A 19,620-nucleotide genomic window follows, 5' to 3' on the forward strand; every position below is an offset into this window, starting at 1 on the left:
TTCATATTAAACATGATACAGATCTATTTCATACTCTGCACAATCTGTTCCCTGGGCGTTGCAGAAATTTCTTTTTTTCCAGTTAGGTACTTCTCACTTTCATCAGTGAATGCATTCCTAAAACCTATGTTGTGTTAGAGCAAGATTGTAGTACATTGAACATTTTCATGAGCAGTGATTTCTGCAAAGGTTTGCTCTCTGTCCTATTTTGTCTTATGATTTCTTCTTTGTGCTTGATTGGTTTGGGCGTGTTTTTTGAACATTTGTGCTGTTTCATTTGAGCGGTCCCATGTTGGTGGCTGTGCTGCTTTTGAATGGGAACCAAATGGGTGCATGATGTTTTCGTTTCTTGCTTTGTTGACCGTGGATTTTAGTGTGTTGTGGAGGCTAATTGGTCGATCCAGAAGTGACTAATACTTTCTGTGGGATGTACTGGCTAAACGTGTTTCTTTACTTCCGGATTTGTGTGCTTGCTGGCTGCAGTGAATGTGTGTTGTATGTGGTCACTACTAAAATCCATACGCATTGTTGTTGTCACCTTATTTTTGTGAAGCTACATGCTCAGTCTTCATTTTGATTCATTTGTCATTGTTGACTGTGGTTTACTGTGACCTGTAAAGGCTTGAAGTCGTGATAGGGCTGGTACCCCGGTGATATTATTATTATCTTGTCCACAGAGTAGTCATACCAATTAGTGTAACATATCGTAAAAATTGTCGGCTTATTAACATTCTAGAAAAATATACACAACAGTAACATTAAACTCTGATGCATAAAACCTTATACCTATTATGCAGTAAGAAATTTCTTTCAGCCTATCGTCTACTATTTGTCTTATGCCAGTTGCCTGCAATGTTAAAATTGATTAACTAAAAAAATTCATAATACAACTGTTTCTATATGTTTTGCTTTGTTTTTCTTGAATATGAAACTATCCAGTATTGGGAGCTTACTGTTAAAATTCTTGAATAATGTCTTGTAATTATGTATCACAGGTCCATTCACTATCACCGAAGGAGAGAACACACAAAAAGTCGTAGATTTGATATCATGGGATATCGTTAGATGACATAATAAACCTACAGTTATTGCTAATCTGTGAGGAGCTATCAAACATATTTTCTCACAATTGAGAGACAGCTATCCATGCCAATCACACATACAACTGTGACATCATCAACAATATTTGCAAAACAGTATTACAGCAGAGGTTCAGCACCACACGCATCACATCAAACACACACACATAAGTCTACATGCCTGATATAACTGATAGGCATCAACACATGCATTGCGCACCCAACCACTTACCCAATAACTAATGAAAAAGAAAAAAAGTCTTGACGGAATGCATAAAAAAAAAAGCAAAGAAAGATTGAAAGTAGCATATCATACACACCTGCATGCACGGGAACCTCTGCGCTATAAACATTGCTGCACTGAGACAAGAGCAAGCTATGTCACTCATTAAACCATGTGTTGTTTCACATCTGAAAAAAACCTCTTCATTCTTCACTTTTTATTACAGGGAATGTATTTAGCAATGCAAAAAAGAATCTTTTCATCAAATATTGACAGACATTGCATAATAGATATGTCTTAAAAACTCCCACAACGTCCTTCACTGCCATCAAGAGGCTAAATGGACTGACAACAATCTACTACTCACACATCCCATCATCAATCACCTTTCTGTGCTTTTACCATCTCCCACTGCAGGCCAAGATGAAGCTGCAAGATTCTATTCTGCATCTTTCAATGTTTTAAGGATCACTGCATATATATGTCTCATACAAGTATAAAATTATAGCATTTAACACTTGAGTGAACAATTTACTATTTATATTATTTTAATCAATAGTAATACTTTACTTATAGCACATTCTCAAACATTATAGGTGAACTCAATATGCTTTACAACACAAGTATGGGTGGAGAGAAGGGGCGGGGAGTAGGAATGAGACTGTGCGATAGAGATGGATATCACATCAGGTAGAACACATGTATGGGGGTAGAAGCTGGTTGGTGCAGCTGAAGCCAAATGGGTTACAGCACTGGTCAGAGAGCATGATTAGCAGCAGTTTTTATTATGCTGCATCCCTTTGAATAAATTCTATATCCCCTAGCAGGTTGCAAAGCCCATGCATGATGATAATATGATGATCTTTGGTGCCTCTGATTTACTCTGGGTTACACATAATGAAACAACCATTTTGATATATGGATTATATATATATTGATGTTGTTAATAAAGTATTATGTTTTAACCTCCCTCTGTCATAATGACTAACCAGTGACATCAAAAGGTGACAAGTGTCTCTTTTTTGTCTTGTTTCTGAACTGTGTTATTATCAATACAATAGTAAAGTCTTCCACGGCTCCTAGATAAAGCTTAAAAATACAGAGTATTGCAGTAACAAAGACATTCACAGAAATGAATTACATGGAACAACCAGTGAAAATAAAGAACCCATTTCTTACCCATTGCTGCCCTGTGAAAGCAAAGATAGAAGAACGACTGACCAGGAGCCTGACCTTGCGCTGTTGGCTATTGACCAATGCCACATCTATTTATAAAAAATCAAATTAAAATAAACCATTATTTCTGATTTACCAACAAGTTGCTCAGTTTGTCTTGCTATGTAAATTCTTGTGCTTCATGTGTCTGATTCTACTGATCTTTGGAAATGACAGATCAAATGTTTTGTTTTTATTACTTCCGTGAGTTTTTGCTGTGTCTACACTTCTCCACGGCCACTTCTTCTGCATTTGTGAATCTGACATTGGTCTGTTTGCTGACAAAGGTGCTCTGCTGCTTGGTCAGAAAGGATGCTTTATCTGACTCTGTCTCTCACTTTGCAATGACTCTGTGCCAGCTTCTTGATCATTCTCTGTCTCCTCTTGCTCTGGACTGACCACCAGATCCTTGATTCTCTCAGGAGATCAGCTTGAAGTTCTAAAAGCAGACTGAGCATGAAAGTCTGGTCTTGAATTTCATTGTCAGAATCTTTAGTGAGAGAAAATCGCTGGTTCAAGAGCATCATCACCAGGCCAAAACTAAATATTTGAGGATCACATTCTAATGGTCTCCTCTACCACAGAACTTCTTGGCTTCATCAAGTCTTCCCCTTTGCCAACCAGTATAACCTTAAAGTCATGTCTGAGATTTTTCTTTGAGAAAGCCAGCAGCATGAAGTCTCAGCTAGACACCGCTTCTTTTATCTCATTTTCCCTCTCCCTGCCTTCTCTGGATCACGTTTGATATGCTTTTAACCACTCACCATTGATTACATGCAGAAACTGATCACTAAGAGATCACTGTCAAAACTTGTTTTGACCCATTGCCCATGGTTCTTCATGCTGGGTGTCTCAACACATTTTAATGGCAATTGCTGATAATCAACATCTCTGTCTACTGTTCCAACAGTGTGCGAACTCCTCAAAATGTTTAATTTTAAGGCTAATGAACTTAGAACTGCCATCCTATTTGTAATATTACCTTTTGGTCCAAGCTGTAAGCCTTGACCAGCTTAGTGAATCAGTAGAGCATATCTTATCAAAATTAAGCAATGTTCGCTATCTGAGATAAGACAGAAGAGTTGAGTTGAGTGTCATCTGCAAAAGACTGCATTTGTTTGGACTGGTGAGCAAAACTTATTAAAATCTCGGATGAAGTCGCTAAGAATTTTCTGTCACTTACGTCATCGTAGTCCTGCAGGTGGTCATCGATTTCCTGATATAAAGTAGATGCAGTCATACCGTCTCTATACAGCTTGTAAGTATGGAGTCTCTCCTCCCAATTTTTCATTGCATGGCCAGCTTTGTTCAGGAACTACAATTAAAATTAAAAACATATGCTTTAGTGTTAAAGATAAGTACATTAAAAAGAGATGAATAAAATTAACATATAAAAGATAAGTACATTAAAAAGAGATGTATAAAATTAACATATAAAAGATAAGTACAGTGATACCTTGGTTTTCATCAATAATCTGTCCAAAAACAATCAGCGAAATTCGAAACCGACAAAAAACGAGGCAATTATTTCCATATTAATCAATGTAAATCCAATTAATTCTTTCTAGCAACTTCAAAATACATAACCAAAAGTATATTTTACAGAGAATAAAATATAGTGTTAAATACTACAAACAATAAGAAATTACACTAAATGCTGTATACAAAGTAATCACATGTTTTCTCAGTATTAGCAATCGCAATCAATTTAAAAAACCCACAAAAACACTGGAAAGCAATGCAATAGTTTGGTTGATGCGCAGGGTGATACACAATGAAAAACAATGCCACACTGAGCAGAAGAATGTGTGGGTTGACTTTTGTTTTCAGAAACTTGGCAGTAAGGTCATGCAGGCATGCCAGCGAAATCCAAGGCAACTGACAAATACCGAGACAAATCTTTCATGGGCAAAAATTTAAATTAATGTAAACTGAAACTGATGATAACCAAAGTCAACAAAAACTGAGGTATTACTGTATGTATAAAAGACCCGTATGCACTTATGTATAAAAAGACAGGTATGTTATTCAGCACAGTAGCTGTCTGTACCCATCAACACATATTTAAATAGATTTAGATGGAAAATTCTACTAATAATTTTAGCAAATAAACTTCGACCTTTCACAGATTGCTACTGAAGTTTATTCAACCTTTTATCTCACAGGTGTGGCCTGTAAGGATTTCCACTGAAAATCCTGCTTAAAAGATAACATGATAGCTCTTCATCTCACCTTCATCATTTTAACGCCATTTAGCCAGCGCCTTATGGAACCAGGTGGAGTTTTGCCGAAGTACTCTTTCACAGTTGTGATAGGCAGATCATCCCGACTTCACCCAAAATGCTTACCTGCAATGCTTCCATTTTTGAACCAGTAACTGCCACACAATTAAGAGCACATTCCTGCAAAGAACACATAACAAAAAACACCATAAGGTTACATTTGAAATTTTATTCTAAATCTGCTTCAGTTTCTGATGTGGTAACAGGAATATAATTTAATAACCTAAATAACTGAGAGCGATTATTGCTGCATTTATGCCAGTAAGAAATACTGAATGCACTAATCTGATTTCATGATATCTTCAAATTCTGGGAGGGTTCTTCATGCATATAAGCCATTTTGAACTTACGGTTTGTTAGCAAAACATAAGTAAAAAAAAATTTTTAAAACACTAGTGAAAATTTCAAACCTCTAGGACAATGGAAAGTGGGTGAAAAATCAGAACCAGAAAGACAACAACAAACAAACATTGTGAGTTAAATACAAGTGTGTAAAAAAGTGTAATACATGGAATCATATAGATGAACCCCAAGATATGTGTATGACTCAAAAGTACAAAAATAAAATTATGATACATCTCAGAACATGATTGACGCAAATTATTCTTTAATTATAATTCTTCTCTAGTACATAAATTAGCAACATAAATAAGTTGTGATCTTGTAAGAAAGACCAAGTTTTAATTACAGTAAATATTTAATCTGACTGCTGCTGTATCTTGTAAGCAATAAGACACTGACCAGAATAGACAAAAAGAGATTGTTTCCATAGGATAAGACCCCATTGGGATGATCAATTACCAGCAGTCGGGAACCCTGTTTATGATTTAACATCTGCAATCATGGAACATGCTTAAAGTACAGGCATTTTCCTTTGAAAGAATCACAGAAAAATAATACAAATAACAATAAAAAAGCAAATAAATAAAAAGATGCCTTTTCTGGAATGTTTTTTTCTCTAGCAATCTTACCATGTGGTAGGCTGAATCTAGCAAATTAGGATGAAACTAAACATCAAAGGCATCATGGAAGTGAAAGGCAATGTGTTGAAATACTATGTGGATGATGCAGAAATATATATTACCTGTACACCCATGTTTATAGCTCTTAAAAACGTTGACAGAGTGAGAGGAGTGGCTGCCCCTGGCATCATTTCACTGCAACAAACAGTGCAGCATGAATGTTGATTAAAGGATTGTTGGTGAACCTGAAAACAGTCTTTTAGTCTTGGATAAATAGCGAAATTGACTGTAAATAATTGACATCAAGGCTTTCTGCATGAAAATGAAATACACGTGTGACTACAACTTACTACAAGGCAATGGTACACAGTAATCCGAATAACATGCTGGATCAGTTGCAGCCCACTTTAACAAGACCCCAATGTTGCTGAGCTCTTTCAGGCATAAGTCAGTGGGAAATTCACAAATTCTGAACCTGACTGACTGTGATATGGATATCCTCTCAAGCCACATCAAGGTGGTGCTCTTGACCTTGGCCTAAAAGGTTCTCAGGTGTCCCAAGGCAAAGACACAGCCCTGGGTCATAAAAGAAGTGCTCAACCTTTGCAGCTGTCGTTGGACCCTAAAGAGTGACAAGCTGAAAAAAAACTGGTACACTGCAAGATAAGCACGAATACAGTCAGAAAAACCTAAATTGAGGACAGATGCAGTGAGACTGATGAAGGAATGGCTTAGACAACAACTGCAAGGCCTTCCGCCTGCTAAAAACCCTCACCAGGGCCAGCAGAAATAGCCTGCAACTATGGACAGCAAGGGTTGTCTGCTCTAGGATGACAAAGTAGTCTTAGACCACTGGATGGAGTACTGCAACAAGCTTTACAACTTCCTGTTGATGACCAACCCAAACATCGTTCAAGAAAACCAGGAAATGACCCAGAGGACCTGCAAGTCTCATAGGAAGAGGTCAAGCAGGTTATTTGGAACCCAAAGGGAGGAAAGTCGCCAGGGATGAAAAATGTCCCTGCAGACTTGATCAAAGGTGGTAGGGAAGAGACAGTGAGGGCTCTTACCACATTGTGTTGGAAAATCTGGGCAACCAAGCAATGGCCACAAGACTGGACACAGTCACTGAAGGGAAAGATAAGGCAGTGCATGGACTATCAAACTATAAGCCTAATTAGTCCCCAGAGAAGCTGCTAGTGGATGAACAGGCTGGATTCTAGGGTGGCAGAAGCATTGTTCAACAGACAAGTCCTCGTCAAAAAGTACCTGCAGAATGGCAAGGATCTTTTCTTCTTCTTATCACCTCCAGTGGAGCATAGGCCGCAACTACACCATGCCATCGGATCCAGTTCTGGGCGCCCCTTTCCAGTTGGGACCATGTTATGCCAGATGCCTCCGCCTCTCTGTGGACTGATCTCCTCCATGTCTGTCTGGGTCTCCCAACCCTGTGCATCTCCTGTGGGTTCCAGCCTACAGCTTGTCTCATTAAATTGTCAGCTGGCTTTCGCAAAGTGTCACCGATCCAGCCCCACTTCCACTTCTTGATGTCTTGGCTGGCAGGTTTTTGGTTGGTTCTCTCCCACAGGTCTGTAATGGAGATCTTCTCGGGCCATCTGATGTTGAGGATGTGGCGCAGACATCTGTTGACGAATGTCTGAATCTTGTTGGTGATGGTGTTTGTCACACGCCATGTCTCAGATCCATATAAAAGGACTGACTTTACATTTGCATTGAAGATGCAGATCTTGGTGTGTAGAGATAAAGCCTTGGAGTTCCAGATGGGTCGCAGGGTGTGGAATGAAAGCCTGGATTTGTTCATTTGGCTTCTAACATCTTCATCTGCACCTCCATCTTTGCAAAGACCTCTAGTAAAACTTTATTGAGTTCAAAAAGGCTTTAGACTGAGTGTGGCACAAGGTGCTATGGAACATTCAGTGTGAAGGACATTCAGAGTGAAAGGAAGGTTTTATACACACCATCAAGGCACTGTGCAATAGCTCAAGGAGCTCAGTACTCTTTAACAACCGAGTGGGTAAGCTCTTTCCCATGAATGTACTCCAGGGGTGCCCTCTGTTGTGTAACAACTACCTGTGTGATATACTCAAGGAGCATCATATCTCCATGTCCACCGATAATAGGCCACTATGCAACTTCCACTTCGCTAATGATTTGATCTGATGGTGGGCAGAAACAGTGAGTAACAGATCTCACTGAAAAACTTCCCACCAGTGCAAGCACATATGGAATGGAGATTAACACAATGATGTTGTGGAAAGCAAAAGAAAACCTGGGTGAAGGAGTTGACCGGCTATCTACTTCGGGAGATTCTCATGTGGGTGCATGACTGGCCCCCCCTGGCATAAGTTCCATTCTGCTGTCCTGTTATGTCTCCCCTATGACTGGAACCCTGGGTACCGGTTAAGGGATGAAAATGAGAAGAAGAATGTTAAATAGGTGGTTACTCTGCTTCATGCTTTCATCCTTAAAACTGACATTTTTCTGGTTTCATGTCCTATAGAAGGTATGAATTTTCAAGGCCTCACCCGACATTGGCAGTAGTGACCCAGTGATGTTTAATATTCAGAGGGCTGTCAAACTCATGAATCAGTTCTTCTTCTGTTTCTTGATTTGAAGTTGTAATTGGTCGTGACTGAAAGAAAGAAAAAACCATCACAAAAGCTGAAAAGTGGAATAGCGGCTGTTTTGCCTTAAAGCAATTAACAGGAGATAATATGGAATGATTGATTTTCTTGCATTCAACAGCATGTAATATTATTTGTATTATAATTTGGTAATGATACAATAATAATACATGTGCAATTTACATAGTGCAGAATCATGCTCACATAGGAACAGGCACATAATGCTTAGATACAAAATCTAGGTCAATATGCAGTACATGAAGGAACAGAAAGACAACGAAGAGGATGAAGTATAAAAGACAGTGAAGACTCATATGGATAGTAGCGATGAAGACCTGGTTCTAAAATAATTAACAAAGGGACACCAGCAGGACAAACTAAACAAGAGATAAAAAAAAAAGAGAAAAAGGAAGACAGAATGGGTTAATAGCAGTAAGTGGACTGTGCTTAGGAGGAGTGCTCAGCAAAAGACATGCTTTTAATATACGTTTAAATGACTCAAATGATGGGTAAATGGTGGATTTTAAAGGAGAGTTCCACTGCATTTCTGCACCATAGCTAAAATGCTGGTGACCATGATGCAATACATGATGTATTCTCATAGAGTTTTCTTCCTCTCATCTCAGACAGTTTCCCGTTAGACCTTTTGCTGTTGTTAAGGGAAGAAGTGCTTCCACCTATAGGTGATTTCACTTTGTAATGGGATGGAGAACTCAAGTAAGTAAGAGAAAGAGACGAAAAGAGTTATGAGGGAGGGGTAAAGGTTGGTTATGCGACTGCTACAGATGATGGTTGGTGTTACTTATTCCAGTTGTTATTTCTTGCTCTTAGGAGGGGGAAGGGATGGGCAGTTCCGTGTGGCTAGCCAATGGCCTCCCTTGTTCGCATGGATGTGTATTCATGTGGAGAGAGGAGGGGGGATGATTTAAGCACGATGATTTGGACAGCAAACTGAGTGCAGAGGACATGACATATGGGCAGATGAGGCATCACCAGTGAAGAGTTCAACAATGTGATGAGACTGTCTTTTGTGAACATGCTATTTGTCTCTGATGACTGAAGCTTCCAGCACCATGACCCCAACCATCAGGGAAGGATTGCCACAAACACAGAGGGCCTGCATTCAGGTAGAAACAGGAAGGAAGAGAAAGAGTGTGTGGAGAGAGAGTGGAGAGTGTATGGAGAGAGAGTTGAGAGTGTATGGAGAGAGTGATGGCTGAGGCAACAAGAGATAGTAATACTGCATAGTACAGTGAAGTACAAATAGCAGATGGTACATTTTTGGTGACACACATCTAAGCACTGTCAGCATTCTAGGCCCTACAAAATGAATCATCTAAGACAGACCTGGGCAAACGCCGGCCAGCGGGCCGGATCCGGCCCGCCTCCTGTCTCTGACCGGCCCGCCTGCTGGCCGCCCACCAGTATATATACTATATATATATACAGTATTGGGTAAAACTGAGTTAACTATATTAGTCCGGCCCTCTAGAACCATTCCAGTTTCTCATCCCGCCCCTTGGGAAAATTAATTGCCCACCCCTGATCTAAGAGGTTCTCTTTCATTCAGTACTATTCATGTCTGGTGAAAGTAAATCACACTGCAAAAGTGTGCTTTAATGATTTAAACAACACAAACAGTTATAAATATAAAGTGTTAGATAACCTGAAGAAGGAAGATTTTTCCACCTCCATATGCCCATTCAATGTCTCGAGCTGACCCAAAGTATTTCTCTATCTGAAAAATATAATTAACTTTGTTGTAAATAAATTCCATATTTTCATAAGTCCAGTGACTTCTTAATTTGCATGATGACATGAACACATCTAAAAATTGTGCACACATGCACACATCCCAATTTTCAAACATGACATACCTGTATCCCAACTCTGGCCAACCAGATGATGACACTGTCTTGAAGGCACAATTTATTTTTCTCATTTCCAGTTACCTCCTCTTCTTTGATACCTTCATCTGTTTCAGAAGTAGCCTCAGTTATACAAAATAGCAGATACTGTATGTATTTGCTTATATATAGAATTAACATTTCTCAAGTGCAGTCTGGCAGTCTGTTTTAGAAGCCACATTTTCTTAAAAAGATGGTATTAGCTCATTTTCAAGGAACATATTTCGTGAGACAAAGAAACATAATGAAAGTATATTTTACCTGTCACGGTTATTTTTGTTGACTTTTTCCCTGTTTTTACTGTCTTAATGCTCAACATCCCATCCCAGTTTCTCTGCACTGTAATGGTATCAGGTTCACATTTTCCTGACACGACTGACTAGAAAAAAATAGAAACAGTGACACTTTTTATAATTTTTAAATAACAAAAAACTCTGCCATGGCTTATGCACTGTACTTTGACTTGGACCTGTTCAGATTTGAAAAAGTAGCCTTCATCTCACAGTTTTGGTTTAGGTTTAAATTTTTTTTCTTTCTAAGATGAGTAATAACTCTAGCCATACCTCGCCTAGGCCATAATTTGCATCAATGATGATGTAACTTGAGTTCCCTGTCACTGGATCCGATGTAAACATGACCCCTGAAACATGTCAGATCAGATAATAAATAAGGCACGCCATCAAACATGTAGAATGACAAGACATTAAATAAAAGCACATCATCAAAGATGCAAGATCATGCATTAAATAATGCATGTCAATAAATACATAAAAAAAGATTAGACATTAAGATTTTGTATGAAATGGGAATCAAAATAAAATCAGCAGGAACAGCACACATCTATCAACTATGCTTAAAAAGTGGCAAAGTAACGAAGAAAATCTATTTTTGTCAGCCATGAACATTAGTTAAGGGCTATTTTCTTCTGAGTGCAAATACTATTTTCCCAAATCTGGTTGAATATACCCCTTCCATTATCAAGATACCTGACTACAAACATTACCAAGCACAGAAGGAGGTCAAAATTGATGTAATATATGTATATACACACATAATTAACATGATGTCCGTATTGTTAACTTCTTTCTGTGCGTGGTGATGTTTTCTAATGAATGGGTAACGATCAGTTTAAGATAATCAACTTCTATTCTTGAGATACAATCATCTTCCCACAATCCCTCATCTGGCTGACCTCAGTGACAAAATATCCTTGGGTGTTTTATGCTTTGACCCTGGTTTGCATCTGTGGCCTGGTGATCTTTCACCAGGCTGAGAGCTTCAAGAAATGCTGAAGTTTTGCTGGACTACTTTCTGACCAGCCATGGCTAAATGCCTTGCACAATCTAAATGACTCTATTGTTTATTCAAATTGTGGTCAAATAGCCATGTGTTCCTCCGTCTGAAGTAAAGTCATTATAAAAAGTAAGTGTCAAAATGCAAGATCAGCTTCAAGCCAAGCAGTAAGTGCACACTGCTATACCTCATGCAGCATGCAGACTGGTTGTGTTGACAAAGTAGAATAGCAGACAAAGGGAGGACAATGAGAGCATTTGCTGCACTAACCCTTACAGCTATGATTTTGTTGTCAACTTTCAGTCTACCACTTTAAACTTATTCACACACGTTGTCAGCGTAGTGAACCAATAAAACATCAGTACTCTAGGTGGTCTCTTCCCCAAGTTTTATTTACATATTTCAAGTGAAGATAATGATGATGTTTTGTTGGTTGTTGTTGTACAACTTACATTATTGTGCTATAGAATAATTTCTCCTTAAATCTCTGATCTAATAGGATGATGGTAAAAAAGATAGTAATGATAATGGTTGTTATTCTTGAAGCTTATTCTGAAATAGGCTTAGGCGTAGCCAATAAGAAATTTGTTTAAGGTCATTGGTATCATCTTGAATTATTATGTTGTCCATCTTTATTGTGTCTGGTAAAGGTACAGTAACATACACCAACCAATCAAAATTCATGACTAAATCATAATCAACAGAAATATTCCTACCACTTTTGGTGAGGATTAGAAAAGCAGCATGGATGTGCATAGGTTTGAAGACCAAACAAACCCGCCACAAATACACACACGCACAAAAATCTTATTCTATGAAACTAAGAAGTCACTAAAACTCATTTAGCAGGGAGCAGAAGCCGTGAAAAAATTGGCAGCACAATGCAAAAGCTGAGAAGAGACACAATGCACAGAATTCCAACCTGCAGCTTCTGCTGGTGCCATTTCCTGAATGACGACACCTACTGGTGTCCTTACTGGCTGTCCATGCTGTCTGAGAACATGGGAAATGACAAATGTACGTGTGCACACACACTGCCTGCAGTTTGATGTAGTGTTAGCACTTCCATGGGGACAATACTTGTTTAATTGCTGTGCTTGATGTTTTAGACCAAATGTGTCAACAGAATACACACACACACTCTCTCTCTTATGTGTTACCTTGAAACTATAGACACACATAAACTTTGTATGGAAACTGAACAGAGGACAATCGTCAGTTTCTGAAAGATTTTTTTTTTCAAAAACCTTGCTGAAATTACTAGCTGATGACAGCGCATGGCTCCCAACAATAAATGTACTGTAAAAACGATTTTCTTGCACAATATGAAGACCAAAGCCCAAAATTCAACATGTTGGGGTTGACGATGTCCCAGATGAGTTGTTCAAGCATGGTAGGGAAGAAACAGTACAGGTCCTTACCACTCTGTGTCAAAGGGTCTAGGAAAGCAAAAGGTAGCCCAATGAATTGATGCAGTCAAATTTCATACTCTTCCAAAAAAAGGAAGCATCAAACTCCAGCATCTAAGCCTAATCACCCACCCAAAAAGGTGGCAATCCAAAATCTCCTCAGCACTCCAGCCAGGGAGTTGCTAGCAGATAAGCTGGCTGACTTCACACAGGAGCACAGTTGAACTTATCTCCGTCTGCCACGCCCTGATAGACAAACATCGACAACACCAGAGCTATCTCCACCATAACTTCAACTTCAAAAAGGTATTTGACAGTCTGGTAAGTTATGCAAAAAGTTCAACATCAAAGAGAGCCTTGTTCAAATCACTGAAGCGCTATGCAACAGCTCAAAAAGCGTAGTACTACTCAACGACCAAGAGGGAGACTTCTTTCAGATAACAATGGGCTATCCTCAAGGATACGCCCCTGTCACTGGTGCTGTTCAACATATCTTCCTGGAAAACATCGTGCACGAAAGTCTTCACAACCACCACACAATAATCTCCACTGGCAACTGTGGGTGGGGCTGGGGATTTGGGGGCGATGTAACTCAAACTTTGCTGAAATATTGACCTGACGGTATGCAACAGTGAATTTCAAGTCCTCACAAAATGACTGACAGTTTGTTTGTTAGCGATTTATTCTGTGCCTGTAAAGGAAAAGACTGGTTGTTCCTTGTGGAGCTTGCTCATGACTGACCTAAGTGGTAAGCCCTGTCAGCTGCTATGTCTAGCCAGGTCCCTCCAACAACTGATACTGGCAGTCTAGCTTCACTGGTGATCTGCTAGTACCAGTCAAGGATGATGATGATGGTCAACTCTAACATCTGCCACTGATGTGCCCCAGTTTGCATTAAGTATGTGAAAACACACACATACACAGAGCATGACATTAAACTGATTCCACAAATGTGGTGAGGCCCAGTGAAAAAGACCAGAAATACAAAAATATGGAGAAGTATTTACCTTCTATATTCCACAGCCTGGTATGAGTATGCAGAAGCCCAGCATTTTTTCGCTGCGCTAAAAATCTGTAACATGCACAGCTTAGAAGTGACAGAAACTGCTTCCTGTCTCAGAATTCAGTGATACATTACTAGATACTTGAGCAAAGAAAACCGCTGAAAATGTTGGGCTGTGCACTTAGTGGTCCACTGAGTATACTTTCATCCACATATTACACCATACTTAACTACAGATACACAGCCCTTGAGGTAAATCTATTGTTCAATGTGAAGCATTGCACTCTGATGTTTTAAACTGCGTTAATAACTAATCATGTTTCATATAAATTACAGGCAATTATTTAAATCTTTAGTCAAACTTAAATGATTAAGGAGGTGTAATTTTTTTCTCTAAAAATGGGTAAAGCTCAGTCCAAGATACTTCTCCCCCAAAACTGGGTAAGAGAAAAATGTAAACGGCACCAGTCCTTGAAGTTTCTCTAAATATGAATTACCTGTTACACATATGAAACATCAGTAAAATAATTAGTACACAAGTAGTCCTTAAAATTATTTTACTACCTTGTGTTTTAAAAAGCTAATGTTTCAAACAATCAGGCTGCTTAATACACTCAGCTAAGATGTGCCTCGTCAAAATAAACAAAGTTGGACAATCAAAACAAGTACCTCTTCTTCTCCTTGTATGCCCAGAAAAGTGTCCATCTGTCCTGCTGATGACGCTTCAATGCTGTCTTCACCTGTACCGTGTACATCACAAAGAATGATTACAAACCATGTTGTTTATCATGTAAATAGTTCTTTAAATCATGTGTTGATAATCTAGAATCTTGCTACATGACTCTTTCTTGCATCATTGCTATCTTGCAACACTGAAACCAAATGCGTCAAGATGTAGTGGGATTTAAGGATATGCTGCATAGGACAAATAAACTGTACTACACAATAAGAAGTGGACCAACAATAACATCTACCATTAGCAAAAACCTTATTCTAGCAGTTAACATGAAAAATTAGTCTGCGGTCCATTCTAGTCCCTGCAGAGGTTCTTTTGACTGAAACATCTCTCTCTGTGTCTCTCTCTCTATACATGTGCACAAGTTCATGTGGGTGATTGTGGATGATGACAATATTTAAATTCTTATATTTTTCGACTACACTGTCCTTGAAGGAGTAAAGACCTGTATCACTAAATTTACAGAATATTAGAAAATAAAATTGCTTAAAAGCACTAGATTTTTTTTATTATTGTCTACAAGATGCTCCCTACCAGCAGCTGAAGAGCGAACTGCAAGCCTTTTAATGTGGAAGTCTGCACCAAAGACCTGTCTTAAGCCTGTCTGTACTGCCATCATCACAGGCTCACACATGGGAAGTTCAGAGAACAGTGCAGTTGTCTCCATGCACACAGCATCCAACTTGCTGAGATCTGACCTGAAATACGAATGCAGCACACAATTACAGGCTGCATGTGTGCAAATGCAATTAGCGAACTGTGTGCACAACACTCATCTGGCTGCTTATAGGGTAGTTATGAGCCCTTGGATTTGTAGGCCTCCAGCTTAAATTAAAAACAACTGTTGGAGAGGTTCCTTCCCTAGTTGTAGAACATAAACTACCTTAGATACAACTGAACTGGCACAAAGGAAACAATGCATGTTCACCATCTGAATGCCTATAACTTCTATTCCATATTAAGAAGTAAAAAGATCCTCATTGTCGCTACTTAGAAATGCGATCTAGAAGAATTAAGTACATAAATGCAATTGTGCGGGTGTGTATGTGTATAAATATATATAAGTAGATATGAGTAAGCGTATGTGGATGCGCATGTGATCAAGTGAGGCAGAACTATTCCTCAAAATTGTATCCTGTCATTACATGTTTTATATACTTTGATTACATATTCAACAACATGTGATATGACTGAAAAGATTTAGATGAGGGAAAGAGCAAATGAATGAGGCAGAAAATAAGGCTTTAGCTGCTACAAACTGATCAGTGAATGTGTGTGCGTGTCCGAGTGTATATATGTGTGAGAGATTGCATCTAAAGTTACATAGGTTGTGAGCATATATATATATTGGATAGAACTTTACAACATAGGTTTTGCGGTGTATGTAATGTGGAAGATTAAATGATAAATATCGATACCCATCAAAGGGTGAAAGAAAAAAATTCTTGAAATCTTAAAAATGAGGGTTTTGCTCAGAGTAAATGCAGTTCAAATGAGAGAACTTTACTTACACAGCTGTCTCATTCACAGTGTCTACAAGTTGCTTCAGACTATTATTGTGCTGAAGAGAAATAACATAGGATCACATACAAAATACATTATATTTGCTCCAGTTTTTAAAAATAAAAAAGCATTTGTTCTCAGACTTTTTTTTGTTTTGTTTTTCTGCATTTAAAAAAGTATTAAAATATATAAACTTTATTTTTGTACCTTGCAAACTAATAAAAAGAACATCTAACAAAAGAAACCTCTAAAAAGGGCAGAAAAATTACAGCTTACATTCTGGGTCATGACAATGTCCTCACCCTGAGTTCACAATTGCAACATATTATACTTTTCATCATATGCTTGTAATATAATTTAAGTTTCACTTCTAGTTGTTACTTAATTTAATTATTAAGATGTTACCTACTTTCATTTGCTCTTCAAAAGCAGCAAGAGTTACACAAAATCCTTGGGGCACTAACACTGATGAATCCTGTAACTGAAGCAAATAAAAACCAATTATTATGTTTGTTGGGAGAATTAAGGAAATACCACTAAAATGTAGTTATCTGTAGTTTGTAGTTCATAACTTTTAGCAAACAAAAAATAATGTCTATTGAAGACAAATGACCATAATCTTACCAGGTTTATGGTTCCCAAGCTCAAACTACAACACACAAATCAAATCCAGAAATCACCATCTCAGTCATAGTTTGCAGAAGTGTCTCAGCCAGTAACAATCAAAGAAATGAAGACTGCATCTCAAGGTGGAAAAATGTAAGCTGCAAAAATATGACGGAACCTACCAGTGTTGTCAGCTTTGTTAGCTGTGCCAGCTGTGACCCCTTTCCACCTACAAGATTTGCTGACTGGCAGGACATGGCGGAAAAAGTGAGGATAAGCTCTTTTTCACTGGCGGCCACAATCCCTGGGTCTGGGTCAGTGATGAAAGGTAATGTGGTGTCCATCTTTACTTCACTTCTGTTCTCGTTCCTTCAAAGATATTTGTGGTTTTTGCTTGTTTACTGGTTCAATCAATGCCACATTGGGAATGAGGCTCCAGTTATGTCATGACAAGTTTAAAAAGCTTTTGATTTAAAAATAAAAAGTGTACTACAGGTCAGCAAGAATGTATGCTATTCAGATGATTCCAAAAAGGTTAAAGAACTGTCTTCAAACCTATGTTGGCAAAATACCTACCTGAATGTAAAGTAGTTGTTTTTATAAAATTACTTGGTTTACTTCTTCACAACACAATATATCATTCTTAAATGATATATTGTAATGAGATACATGCCTTCAAACGCTGATCGATATTCTCTGAGACATCAATGACATGTTGGAACATGGAGATGCATTATCAAGGCTACAATGGATGAGTGAACACAGAGAAAAGTGTTATTCCTTGATTTGGTGCTTCAATCTACATATCTTTTATTTTCACTTTAAATGCTTGGACCTCACAAGTTGAAGGAGGCTTTTATGCAGAATTTAGGAATTAGTATTCTATAGTGAACAGTGTTCAGTAAACAAAAACTATTTTATACTGAGGTGGGTTTGTAAGGTAAGATAAATAATCAGAATATTAACACTCTTTTTGTGTGGGAAACACTATGCACGCATAGTATTGAGGTCAAAGTTTTTATTTTTGTTAAGAGCCCAAAGGAACAGCACACTGAAGTCTATTAACCTGACCTGTAAAAGAACTCAGACAGCCCACAGCCTTTCTTGCCATTAAGAGTAACATTGCAGAATGTTTCAAAGACAATGCCTCCTCGGTCTGCCTCATGGTAAAGAATACCAGATGTTTTAGTCTCGACTTGCAGCAGGTATGTTTCTCCATCTGCAATCAAAGTTTCAGTCAGTTCTTTGATTAAAGAAGCATCATTAAAGATAGTACACAATCCACATACTTCTGCAGAGAAGAGGAGACAGAAAAGAAAGTGGAATAACAGCCATGATAGGAAATCCTTTATAAAAAAATCTTTCCGTAACAAATTAGACGAAATCACACTTATTTACAGTTGATGTTTTGCTAAACTTAGCCCAGTGATACACTAGGTCTTTAAGTTATAACTCAGTGATGCACAGGTCTTTAACTCATTCTGCAGGTGTCCATGACTAAAAAAACATTCAAATGGCAGTTTGGCAAGCAACTGATCCATACCATAAAAACTTTGACATGATAAATACAGTACGAATAAAAGGAAGCAAGGTCTTACTATTGGTAAAGAACTCCTTTTTTTAACCAACAATATTTACATTCTCTTCCAGTATTTGTATTCATTTCCACCATGGTGAGATAACGTTTTTTTTTAAGCATCTCAAGTATGAAAAAAGAGTTAAATTATTCAGATATAAACATGGAGAGATTCGAGGTGAGTGATGATCATGGGATGTATGGTCATGCACTTTTTGATGGAAATGACGCCCCACCCCTCGCCCTCCTCTCTGATCATTGCTGTCTCTTTAGCAGCATACATCTGTTGATTGTGCTTTAATAACCATATTTTGCAAAAGTCAAGCTAAAAAATATAAATAGTACATTTTAAAAAAGCGTCTTTGTCTGCCATGGCAAATGTATATCTCACCTGGAGAGTTCGTTTTGCTATAAAATCTTCCATACAGCTTAACACAATGGTAGAATAAGACAGACCAAGTGAAAGCAAAAATGACAAAGAAAGCATTATGATATATTCATTTTAAAAGCATTATTTCAACATTTAAATAGATGAACTTGAATTTGTAAGTGTTCAAAATCGTGGTTCATGGAATGAAAGCAGATGGGTTGATCTCCCAACTATGACCCCTCTAAGTTATGACCTGATTTTGGTGGATTTTAGCCAATCTCAATAGGGAGGTTTTACTGTATCTCGGAGCTCAGGACATCATCATTAGTCCCTTAGCCCTAACTGACCCTAGGGTCACCTGATAATATTATCTGGTATCGAAATTAGAAAATAAAGATTTCTAACAGTGATGGATGTTGCGCTGAGTTCCACTGAAATATGAGATTCAGACAGCAGTAGAGATACTCTTGACAACTCTATGACATGCAACACCAGCTTAACACCAACATGACAAACTGTTAACCATAAAATTACTTGCAGCAAATGACAATCCATGAGCTATCAACTTGCCTGCAACAAAGGACAAACTCCACTTGGCAGGTGGCTGTTGTTCCTCCTCCCCTACGTTCCACAGATTAAAGATCACATCTGACACAGCTACCCTGTCTCTGCTTGGGTACATCAAGCAGCCTGTTCTTAAACTGCACAATACACAGCATATGTAGATATATGCATGTCATAAGTGTGCTTTTGTTAGCTATACACTACTTTGATAATAAAATAAAGTGTTACTGAAGTATTTTACTAGTAT

General features: G+C 38.2%; 1 protein-coding gene across 12 annotated transcripts in view; it reads right to left on the reverse strand.

Moving 5' to 3' along the window:
* The window catches only part of LOC112576575, a 36,407-nt gene that overhangs the window by 7,081 nt on the left and 9,706 nt on the right, over positions 1–19,620 (reverse strand). For 9 of the 12 annotated variants that reach the window (XM_025259133.1, XM_025259132.1, XM_025259126.1 and 6 more), the window contains 16 exons: positions 19,380–19,510; positions 17,935–18,082; positions 17,046–17,232; positions 16,667–16,738; positions 16,266–16,315; positions 15,289–15,452; positions 14,688–14,758; positions 14,023–14,087; positions 12,529–12,599; positions 10,877–10,953; positions 10,575–10,692; positions 10,284–10,381; positions 10,073–10,144; positions 8,308–8,414; positions 5,884–5,956; positions 5,541–5,633 (listed from right to left, as the gene is read on the reverse strand). In XM_025259133.1, coding sequence (XP_025114918.1) covers positions 5,541–5,633; positions 5,884–5,956; positions 8,308–8,414; positions 10,073–10,144; positions 10,284–10,381; positions 10,575–10,692; positions 10,877–10,953; positions 12,529–12,599; positions 14,023–14,087; positions 14,688–14,758; positions 15,289–15,452; positions 16,266–16,315; positions 16,667–16,738; positions 17,046–17,232; positions 17,935–18,082; positions 19,380–19,510 — 1,597 coding nt within the window. Of the gene's footprint in view, positions 1–2,472; positions 2,568–3,700; positions 3,833–4,261; positions 4,920–5,540; positions 5,634–5,883; positions 5,957–8,307; positions 8,415–10,072; positions 10,145–10,283; positions 10,382–10,574; positions 10,693–10,876; positions 10,954–12,528; positions 12,600–14,022; positions 14,088–14,687; positions 14,759–15,288; positions 15,453–16,265; positions 16,316–16,666; positions 16,739–17,045; positions 17,233–17,934; positions 18,083–19,379; positions 19,511–19,620 lie in introns of those variants that run through there. The other 3 variants (XR_003101871.1, XR_003101872.1, XM_025259136.1) reach the window with 3 other exon arrangements.

The sequence above is a fragment of the Pomacea canaliculata genome, linkage group LG12 (genome assembly GCF_003073045.1).
Source record: "Pomacea canaliculata isolate SZHN2017 linkage group LG12, ASM307304v1, whole genome shotgun sequence".
Classification (NCBI taxonomy): Eukaryota; Metazoa; Mollusca; class Gastropoda; order Architaenioglossa; family Ampullariidae; genus Pomacea; species Pomacea canaliculata.